This window comes from Poromitra crassiceps, assembly GCF_964638095.1.
Source record: "Poromitra crassiceps genome assembly, chromosome: 6".
Classification (NCBI taxonomy): domain Eukaryota; kingdom Metazoa; phylum Chordata; class Actinopteri; order Beryciformes; family Melamphaidae; genus Poromitra; species Poromitra crassiceps.
In genome coordinates, this window is record NC_139627.1 from 53,639,184 (window position 1) to 53,650,582 (window position 11,399).

At 46.1% G+C, this 11,399-nt stretch overlaps 1 protein-coding gene across 2 annotated transcripts in view; it reads left to right on the top strand.

The window, feature by feature from the left end:
* The window catches only part of col18a1a (collagen type XVIII alpha 1 chain a), a 185,711-nt gene extending 174,710 nt beyond the window's left edge, over window positions 1-11,001 (top strand). For both annotated transcript variants that reach the window (XM_083638981.1, XM_083638982.1), the window contains 9 exons: window positions 1,244-1,369; window positions 1,673-1,832; window positions 4,714-4,778; window positions 5,020-5,148; window positions 5,315-5,341; window positions 5,955-6,296; window positions 9,955-10,152; window positions 10,396-10,505; window positions 10,771-11,001. In XM_083638981.1, coding sequence (XP_083495107.1) covers window positions 1,244-1,369; window positions 1,673-1,832; window positions 4,714-4,778; window positions 5,020-5,148; window positions 5,315-5,341; window positions 5,955-6,296; window positions 9,955-10,152; window positions 10,396-10,505; window positions 10,771-10,984 — 1,371 coding nt within the window. In that variant the 3' untranslated portion in view covers window positions 10,985-11,001. The remainder of the gene's footprint in view (window positions 1-1,243; window positions 1,370-1,672; window positions 1,833-4,713; window positions 4,779-5,019; window positions 5,149-5,314; window positions 5,342-5,954; window positions 6,297-9,954; window positions 10,153-10,395; window positions 10,506-10,770) is intronic.
* Window positions 11,002-11,399: the final 398 nt, after the last annotated feature.

Below are 11,399 nucleotides of genomic sequence, written 5' to 3' on the forward strand. Positions count from 1 at the left end.
GGGGTTTGTGTGTGTGGGAGGGTTGTATTTGTTTTGTTGTGTTTATTGTACAAAACCTATATTGTAATACTTGCAATAACAGTTGATAATTGTACAGGGAAAAATTTAATAAACATATTATAAAAAAAAAAAAAAATCATCCAAAAGGCCTATATAACATGAAAATGCTCTAAAATCACCTATTACAAAGGTTTTACCTAATCTTCTTCATTTCTACAAAGAAACCATATGTGACGTCGTCATCTGGCCAAAATCTAACAATAATGCATCACCCCTTGGTCTACAATGAATTTAGTTTTCTATGAAAAAGTACATTGTCTTCACAAGATAATCAGATGATCTGATCGTTGCATACAGTGAATAAAACAAACTCCAGTGGAAAAAAAAATAGGCCTAGTCCTCTCCTGTATACTGGACACAGGGCTCCATCAATGCTCACATTCACCTCGCCAAGCCGGCTGTGGTGCGCTGTGGTCATGCTGCAGGGGGCGCTGTGGTCGGGTGCTGCAGGGGAGAGGGAGCAGAGAGGGAGAGGGATGGAGGTGAGCGAGCGGCTCAGACTGGACTCGGCCAGTTGTTCCTCCGCGGCTTATTTTCGACTTGCATGTGTGACAAACTGCGAGCTTTGTGTCTTCTTCAGTGACGGTGATAAAATGTCCACACTGAGGACACACGTGTGTGTGGTGTGGTGTGGTGTGGTGTGGTGTGGTGGCTGCCTGTCTCGCTGCTTTGGGGTGCGCGCACGTCACGTGAAAAAAGGCGGGGGAGCCAAACGGCACACAGAATCGGATATGTACACTTGGTCATGGCCGATCAGCTGAAAATTGGCCATTTCCGGTCACGCGCCGAATCTGCCGATCAATCTGTGCATCTGTAGTTTTGTCTCTACATGGAAACAAAAATAAAATCATACGAAACAATGTGGGACTATGTATCAGGCTGCATCCATCTGTCGTGATTTTGACAACACTTAATAGTTGGACAGATGATGCATCTTGGCACTGTGTTCCAGCATCTAAAACATTACACTGGTTGGCCTACAGGGGGTGCTATGATTAAGTCAACATTTCAAACGTTGAAAGGCCATGACTGCAAAACTACCGGTCCAATTTGGGGGAAACTTGGAACTGATTGTGCCTGCCTGATCATTTTGCGGGGGATGACATATTACTGTTATTATTCTGCTATACATACTGGAGGTGGATAATTCACTGTAATGTTAAAACCTGCCTGTTGTCAACAGAACGAACTGAAGGGAGATCATGGAGACACAGGGGTGAAGGGAGAGAAGGGAGAGCCAGGTGGTGGTGGATATTATGACCCTCGTTTTGGAGGAGTGCAAGGTCAACCAGGCAACCCAGGCCTACCGGTGAGTTCTAGGCAAAAAACATTCTATCACATATGGGGGCCCAGAATCACCTTTTTTCAGGTGGCACAAAGAAAGTCCTTATACAGTAAATGGTATCAAAATTTTCAGTTATTTGATGTAAGACAATCAAAGCTGATTGTCACAATTAAAGGCAACTGTACAGTAATGATCTGTTGTTTTTTCCAACATCAGTGGGCCTATACTATAGCCTTTGAATAGTTGTCACATTAAAATAATCTGTTCAGCACATTTTCATGAGCACTTCAGTTGCAGTAACATCCATTTCTCTCTCTTCTATGTTAGGGTCCAAAGGGAGATTCCATTATCGGCCCTCCTGGACCTCAGGGACCACCAGGACCACCAGGGATTGGTTACGATGGGCGTCAAGGGCAGCCAGGGCTACCCGGACCTCCTGGACCCCCAGGGTCTCCCTCACTACCAGGGGCGTACAGGCCCAATCACCGTAAGTAGAGGTGTTTCATTGCATCAGTGTTCCGGATACTTATAAACCATACAAGCATAGAGACACTGCGGAGCGCATCATCATTCAGAAACCACGCCCAACACGGGGGAAAAACACAACGGTGTGCCAACTTCTAGCAAAACAAACCGTGGCTAACCGGGCGAACAAAGGAACTCTCGTCAGATACAGATAGTTTTGCAGATATCTAGGCGGAACGGGCTAGTGTCAAATAATGAGACGTTGTGTGCGTTTACTTCATTAATTTGAACTGCGAACGAGACGTGAGCTGATCACAACGTTTGTCTGCTGACTTTCTGCTTCCTGAAACCCCCCCCCCCCCTGGCATGCTCCTATGTTGCGTGTTGCACACAAAGATCTTATTCATAGCTTTCAAGGGGCGTTACGTAAGTACAAGGAACGCCCATTCTGGCGGTCAAAACTCAAAACAACAATGGCGCTGAACACTGACCAGACGCAGCTCCAGCAAAAAGCGGTCTTTTTTCCACCAGTTTCCAGTCAGGAATATTTAGACCATCTATCAAGCGTTGAAAAAGAACGATATCTAAACAAACTGCACGTTTTGGGCACTTCAAACAAACCGAACTATCGTTAACGTTACTGTCCAACACATGGCAGTTCGGAGAAATTGTTTCACAACAAACTGCGTGCGGAGTGCGGACTCGTTTTTATAATGTTGTGGAGAGAGAGCACAGCCCTCGTCGCGTGTGAAGAGAGAGGGAGAACGGGTGAGACAGAAGCAAACTATTTTTTGCAGATCTCAAAAGCAGGTAAACCACTGTGGGATTAGTGAGACTATTGCTAAAAGAGAAGATACTGTAGTGATGCCTGTGCTGTCGTCCGCTCAAACAGTACTTAGCAGTACTGTTTGACCGTCAGGTGGGCGTTCCCGGCAGCACGTAACGCCCCTTGAAAGCTATGAATATACGGAAGATGAACACTCCAACTTACTTGATTGATGGCTAGATCCACATTTTTCTTCTCAACGGCTTCCTTGTTTTGTTCAGGAGAACAAAAACACTTTAATTGGCGATTTTTGTTATTTGTTGTCTGCGCAGCCCCACCACACAACAGCTTGTTTAATTCAAGGAAAATGACGCTGGTGTGTGGGAGTGAATGGAGCGCTATCCCCCGTGATGGGCGTGGCCTATTTCATGCAGTGTCTCTATGGGGCTGGCTCACCATGAAGGCTAAGTTAGTCCTTCCCGTGGGCCGGCCCGGGTTCGAATTGGACCCGTGGCCCTTTGCCGCATGTCATCCCCTCTCTCTCCCCTTGCCTTTCTTGTCTGCTTTCTGTCCTACTGTCCAATCATCCTGGAGTCGCTTCTAGAGGCTTTACAAACTACACCAAATGTAGCATGGAGGTGTGCTTGATTTGAGCACCAACCTCCTGTGGAGCTGTTCAGTTGCAAACAGTATTTGTAACTGCAGGCGTATTTGTGTAAACAGTATTTGTAACTGCAGGCGTATTTGATTGTATGAATGTGAAGCAGGTCTGCTTGTACCTGTAGCCAAGAAATGTCATTGCTAAGAACTGACCGTCAATAGGTATTGAATTGCAACATCGGCGCACAGCAAATCCACCATTTTGGAGAGACTAGGCTACCTCTGATTGGCTGTCATGGGTCTGATGAACATTCTGCTGTTGTCCCATTGGCGCAAGGAGGCATTTTTCAGACCAACATGGCAGCAGAACTGTTTCCAAAAAAGCAGCAGGGTGTCGACTCTTGCCTTCAACCCTGTTTGCCTGTAGTACCTGCATGCTCAGTAAGCCCTCCCTGTAGTACCTGCATGCTCAGTAAGCCCTCCCTGTAGTACCTGCATGCTCAGTAAGCCCTCCCTGTAGTACCTGCATGCTCAGTAAGCCCTCCCTGTAGTACCTGCATGCTCAGTAAGCCCTCCCTGTAGTACCTGCATGCTCAGTAAGCCCTCCCTGTAGTACCTGCATGCTCAGTAAGCCCTCCCTGTAGTACCTGCATGCTCAGTAAGCCCTCCCTGTAGTACCTGCATGCTCAGTAAGCCCTCCCTGTAGTACCTGCATGCTCAGTAAGCCCTCCCTGTAGTACCTGCATGCTCAGTAAGCCCTCCCTGTAGTACCTGCATGCTCAGTAAGCCCTCCCTGTAGTACCTGCATGCTCAGTAAGCCCTCCCTGTAGTACCTGCATGCTCAGTAAGCCCTCCCTGTAGTACCTGCATGCTCAGTAAGCCCTCCCTGTAGTACCTGCATGCTCAGTAAGCCCTCCCTGTAGTACCTGCATGCTCAGTAAGCCCTCCCTGTAGTACCTGCATGCTCAGTAAGCCCTCCCTGTAGTACCTGCATGCTCAGTAAGCCCTCCCTGTAGTACCTGCATGCTCAGTAAGCCCTCCCTGTAGTACCTGCATGCTCAGTAAGCCCTCCCTGTAGTACCTGCATGCTCAGTAAGCCCTGCCTGTAGTACCTGCATGCTCAGTAAGCCCTCCCTGTAGTACCTGCATGCTCAGTAAGCCCTCCCTGTAGTACCTGCATGCTCAGTAAGCCCTCCCTGTAGTACCTGCATGCTCAGTAAGCCCTCCCTGTAGTACCTGCATGCTCAGTAAGCCCTCCCTGTAGTACCTGCAGGCTCAGTAAGCCCTCCCTGTAGTACCTGCATGCTCAGTAAGCCCTCCCTGGATCAATCAATTTAGCAGAGTATTTTCTTTTCGTTTCTTGTTTTGTTTTGTTGTGTTATGTTTTGTACTGTTATTTTTAATGTTGACGGACCCCAGGAAGAATAGATGCAGCCTTGCTGTAACTAATGGGGATCCTAATAAACAATAAACAATAAACAATCAATGCAACAAAAAAATAAGAATACTAAGAATACTACTTTGTTTCCATTTAAAGCCATCAGTATCCCAGGACCTCCTGGCCCTGCTGGCCCACCTGGAATACCTGGTCACTCCTCCGGGGTAAGTGGCATCATTGCATTGAAACTCTCATGGACTTTCAAATACACATTTATACAGGTTGACACTGCAAGGTAGGGCTGCTCAGAACTATTCGAAATTTCAGAGTGATTGTTAGGGTTTTAACACTTTGCCACTTTGGTATTTGGAAGTACGGTAATTGTTTTTGTTTATTGACTCTTTTTTTTCTTCGTTTTTCTTTCTTTTTTACAGCAAAAGCTTAATATGATTTGTTTTCCACCAGGTTACAGTTCTGAGGTCATATGACACCATGGTTGCTACTGCCAGGGGCCAAGCGGAGGGCAGCCTCATCTACGTCATAGACAAAGCCGATCTCTATTTAAGAGTCCGCGACGGACTCCGACAAGTCATGGTACAACATCTACAACCTTCTCACCCATGAAATGACAATGACATGATAGGTTGCACAGAGGAATGTATATGTGCTTTTGTTTCATAGCCTTTATTACAGTTCAGTCCAGATAATTCAACGTGTTATTTGATATCAATATTTACTAAATGTGGTTTTCCGCACACAGCTTGGAGAGTACAGTCCCTTCTACCTGGTACGTCTGAAAGCATGTACAAATTAGAGCCGACCGAGCCGACCGATATATCGGTTATCACGACCGATATATCGGTCGATAACCGATATATCGGTATCGGCTGATATTCCCAATATTTTTTTCATTTTGTATTTTAAGTTATAGACAGCATGTTGTGTATATTTGATATTTTTCCTTAACTCAAGTTATATTTTATATTTGTTCTATTTGTGTTTTTGTATTTCTAGTTATTTATAATTATTAAATTCCCAGTTCAGTTTACTGTTTCATTGCATTTTGGACAATAAAGTTTATTGATAAGCTGTAAAATATTCTGCCTACATTACATATCTCAAGTCATATCTTTGTCAAGTGTTTGATATTTGAGGAGGGATCATTGCAAAAAACAAAATAAAATAATGGGTATATATAATATAAGAATATCGGCCGATATATCAATATCAGATTTTTTTTTTACTCCCTAATATCAGTATCGGCATCGGCCTAAAAAAATCCAGTATCGGTCGGGCTCTAGTAAAAATGAACTAGTATAAAAAGAAAATTGTGTGGATTTATGTGAAGAATGTGTTTATCAACTATTTTCTCATTTCTGAAAATCTTTTTCTATTTAAAGGGCAACGAGGTGGCTGAGGTCCAGCCTCCTCGTGTGGTTCTTTACCCGCAGTCCCAGGACCAGTCGCACAACAACGGAGCCGGCCACTACTCCCAAGGCGGCGCTGCCACGCGACCCGTCCAGCCTCCGCCCGTAGAGCCGCCGCGGAGGGAACCGGCCCACCCGGACACCAGATACCCCCCGATTTACCAGCCCAATTTCCCAGACCCCAGGTACACGGGTCAGACGGACGGACGGGTGAACCCTCTGCAGCCCGAGAGCCGACAGCCTGTCACTCCCCAGAGACGACCCATCCAGCCGGCGCCTCAGCCTGCTGGGCATGTACACACATCAGGACCAGGAGTAAGTCTCTTAGGGCCTTTTCACATTCGCCTCGTTTGGTTCGGTTCAATCGCACTGGAATTCATTTCCCCCCTCGGTGCGGCTCGTTTGCATATTTACTGTCATTCCAGAACATGAGACATGGAAGCGCAGGTGTGTGAATTAGGCAGGGTTCGAATTGGACCATGGGTCCTGGGGGAGCCCAAATTTTTGAGGGGTTGGACGGGGGGGGACTTGTCCCCCCCCTCGAAATTTTCACTTTGAAGCAAATTAATTGACGCAATTTGGCAACATAACGGGTCTCAACAAATGTATCATTTGCTCCTCTTTTAGAACGGTGCTTGCTGGGTTAAAGACCATGTGAAAAACATTCTAGCCGTATTGGATGATCGAACTCATTTATTAATCAGAGTAAAGAAAAGCAGCAAGGGGACACACAGGCAACGTTTTTTCTGCTCAAAACACCCCTTCAAGAATCCTGTATAACCTATACAATCAATATGCTGTAAAATTAAATATTAATTAACTAAAAATATTTCTAGAATAATGTTTCTAAAATAAATACCCTGAGTCAAAAATAAAGCTTTTTCAGTAGGCCAATATATTAGGTAACTTGTAGCCTAACTAGAACTGAAATGTTAAAAACAACAGACATTCCATAACAATGTCAATTACAATTATGTGCATGACATATCCATTGACATCTTATTATAGGCTATTGGCAATATTTGCTGTTTTTAGTAGAAAGAGAACAAAACAGCTAGAGAGAAAAAAAACTGTGCATTTCTCCGTTTGAATGTGATGCACTTTGGCTAAGTGTTTAGACAAATTGCTCGTGTTTCCACCTTTTACTAGCGAAGGTTTTATTGCACTTGTGACAACGTGAATTGTCACCATCGACTCGAGTGAAGTACAACCACACTTTAGAATCTGATCGCTTCGTTCTTCCAGCCATTCTTAACGTGTGCTCTGCTCAGTTGCATGTCTAGTCTATCTGCCTGCTCCTCCGCCGGTTCCCTGTTCCCTGTGCTGTGTATGTGTGTGGTGGGTGCTCTCAGGCACGCCCCCAGCCCCTCCCCTCTCTTCTCTCAGTCCTACTCCTCTCGTCTTGGCTGGCAGTGCAGCAGCTGTGTCTCGGAGAGCAACGCGGAAAAGATTATCCTTTTTCTTGTTCGGAAATCGCAAAAAACACATCATAGGCCTGTCTTACGGAGTTGGTGAGAAAGAAACAGCCAATATTTTAGAGCTCCCCCTACATTTCACAAAGCAGTCTTTCAGGGGAGCCAATGTCCTTCTTAGGGGAGCTCAGCTCCCCTTAGCTCCCCCCCAATTCGAACACTGGAATTAGGGATGTTCATCAATTATCGAAAATCGATAATTGATCGTTAAGGATTGGAATCGATCCTGTGGCATTTGGATCGATTTTTTAATTATTAAAAAAAAAAAAAAATAATAATAATTTGGACTAGGTTTGGGTGGAATTCGTTCTTCCTCGCCCCACTCCATTGCACAGCCGACTAACGTGAGGTGGAGCTTCATATAGTCTCTAGTTTTCTGGCTGGGCACGGGCCTTTGTGCCAACAAAACTGTTTTAAACATGGGAAATTCACACCGGCATGCGCCGGGGACAGCAGTGTTGGAGAGGAGACACATTGAAATAAAGAGTTCATTGAGGAGAACATGTTGTCTTTCGTATTTTCTGCCATAGGCATTCATTTTGTAAAAAAAAAAAAAAAAAATTGAAAATTTTCGAAGTATTAATATGATCGATAATCGATAATTAATCGTTAATTTTCACCGATTATCGATTTTGGAAAATTTTCAAAATGAACATCCCTAGTGTGAATGCAGCAATCGAACTCTGGTGCGCACCAAAAGAGCTGGTCTCGGTGCGCACCAAAAGAGCTGGTCTCGGTGCGCACCAAAAGAGCTGGTCTCGGTGCGCACCAAAAGAGCTGGTCTCTGTGCGGTTCCAAACAAAGTCTAGTCCGGTTCGTTGGTGGTGTGAACGTGATCCGACCTCGCTCCAACACAAATGCACGAAGCCTTGCACATTCTTGGATTAAAGCAGCTCCTGTAGTCAGCTGTGCTGTGCGTAATGGGCTGAGGACACGCATCTTATGGTTAAAAACAACACCTTCATCCTTCATCCTGTTTTGGTGACTGGTTTATGGGGCGGTTTTTGTTTTGCATGGTAGTGCATGTACCTCTACGGCAAATGGCGACGACTCATGGTCTCATCAGAGCCAGCCTTCTTCTGTGATAAGATTGTCTGATTGCAGCCTCTTCATGAGGCTATTAATTATTGTATTCTTGACAGGCATTGCTGTGCTTCTCTGTGATAGTAGACCTACTGTAGGCAGAAGTTATGAGGGTTTTCTTTTATTTTGACCCAATTTCCAGAGCCAAATGACCGCTTGTTAATGACACAGCCCCCAATTGCGTTTCAGGTGGCGGTCTTTGATTGGCAGGTGATAGAAGCATGCTTGGCACAGGGAAATGTCGCTCGTGACCTTGTGGATACAGAGAAAGTTGAATGACAGAAATCGGTTCAGATTTGGGGATTTCAGAGCAGTTTAGGAGAGAGGTCTGTTCAGATGAACATTCATGTGGCACGCGCCGTCTCCCTTCCTCTGTCTCTCTGACTCTCTCTCTCTCTGTCTCTCTCTGACTCTCTCTCACACACACACACACACACACACATACACACACACACACTTGCTGCGCCGCGCTGAGCCTGTCACCATTATGCAATGGCAAATATGCATAGACTGGAGGTAAAACAGAAAAACTAAGTAGGCTACAACATACCCAACACACACACGCACACACACACACACACACACACACACACACACACACACACACGCACACACACACACACACACACACACACACACACACACACACACACACACACACACACACACACACACACACACACACTTGTATCATTTCAGCTGCCAAAACAAAACAATGTATCATTCTTGTGTCTGGACCGAAACAAGGAACCAGACTAGGCATGTCTGAAAGCCCTTAGCTGTGTCCCAGATACATTAGCATATCATTATCATAGAATATTCAATATTGGTAGCTAATTTTGTATCATTGCCATCATTCATGTTTTTACTTGAACTGAATAGTTACGTACTTTCTTACAGTTAGAGCAAGGTTCATGTCCCGTGGGCCTATGCACCCAGTTCAGAACTCTTGACAAAATCGCATTGCTTGGTCATCATCAGTCTCAAAATAAAGCTGCAATGTTTTCTAGAGTAATAATCTGAACCCCTCTTCTCCATAAAGTGTGCCCCCCCAACTCCTCTTCTCCTTAAAGTGTGCCCCCCCAACCCCTCTTCTCCATAAAGTGTGCCCCCCCAACCCCTCTTCTCCATAAAGTGTGCCCCCCCAACCCCTCTTCTCCATAAAGTGTGCCCCCCCAACCCCTCTTCTCCATAAAGTGTGCCCCCCGCCCAATCTCAGTTTGCCATCAAATGAAACCATACAAAATCATTAAGTAACCTGCTCCAGACTGATGTTTAATAAGATTTTGCAGCATATATGTATAAACTTGATAAAGATATACTATCCCTCAAGAGATTGAAACCAAATCAAAGTACATCACAGAGGCAGATGGTCAAAGAAAGGCTGTGTTTTAATGGGAAACTGTCTTGTCAAACAGCTCCACCTCATCGCCCTGAACGCCCCTCAAAGTGGGAACATGCGAGGAATTCGCGGCGCGGACTTCCTATGCTTCCAGCAGGCGCGGGCCGTGGGCCTGAAGGGCACCTTCAGAGCCTTCCTGTCCTCCAAGCTTCAAGACCTCTACAGCATCGTGCGCAAGGCAGACAGGGACACCCTGCCCATTGTCAACCTCAAGGTGAGCTGCTGCTGCCGCCGCCGCCGGGGGAAGTCACAGTGTTACTACATCCTACTTCCTCACACCACAGTTGTTCAAAACCTTTATACAATTATTGGAACATTTGGAATGAAATGCTATTAGGATCCTTTGTTCAAGATCATGATAATGATATGTTGTCATTGCGTTTGTTCCATTTATCTCGCTACTCCATGAGAAAGATACGGGAGGAAGGAACTCATTGCTATATTCTTTCCCATGCAGGACCAAGTGTTGTTTAGCAGTTGGGAGTCCGTCTTCAGTGAGAACAAAATGAGGGAGAACGCTCCAATCTACTCCTTTGATGGTCGAGATATCCTCAGGGACAGCGCATGGTGACTTCCTGTTTCATTTTGCTTGTTCAAAACGCTTTTACCTTAGTAGCTTTTTCCTATAGTAACTTAGCTAGTAGGGCTCCGGTAGCCTGGGTAAACCCAAGCCTCCACGTGACCTCTATCTATGTGCTATCAGTCACAAGAAGCACATAGATAGAGGTCACGTGGAGGCTGGGTTTACCCAGGCGAGGGCTTCGGCATCTGAACTATTCTGACTGCTTTGCGTTGTTGTTTTTGGTCTCCCCCCCCCCCCCCCCCCCTCCAGGCCAGAGAAAATGGTGTGGCACGGCTCGAGCACAAAGGGCCACCGGCAGACGGACAACTACTGCGAGACGTGGCGGGCGGGCGACCGCGCCGTCACCGGCCTGGCGTCTCCGCTGCAGAGCGCGCGCCTCTTACAGCAAAGCCCCAGCAGCTGCTCCACCTCCTATATAGTCCTCTGTATCGAGAACAGCTTCATTACACACTCCAAAAAATAAAAGCCCGTCCGGTTTACTTGTTGGGGGAAAGGGGGTGGGGGGGAGGGAGGGAGGGGGGTGTTCCTAGTGAAACACAATTCTAATGTCCGAGCAGGCGTGTGCTTTTTAATTCCCTGATGATGCTCCCTGTGGAAGTGCGGCGTCCAACGAACTGGCCCTGTGTGGCTCTTTGCCCGACCCGGTGTGGCTCTTTGCCTGACAGAGACGCTCTGCATCGTCTGCTCCTCCCTTCCACGAATGCCAAAGAGACGGGGCGAACAGAAGGGTGTTGGTCCCTTTTCCCCCGGGGCATTGGCACATATTTTCCTCCGAGGGGCGTAACGAGAGAGGAGAAGCGAAAGGCGTTTTTCAAATTGTATCCATTTTTTTTTATTCTGTATATTATATGTTTGTTGTTTGTGTCCCCCCCCCCCCC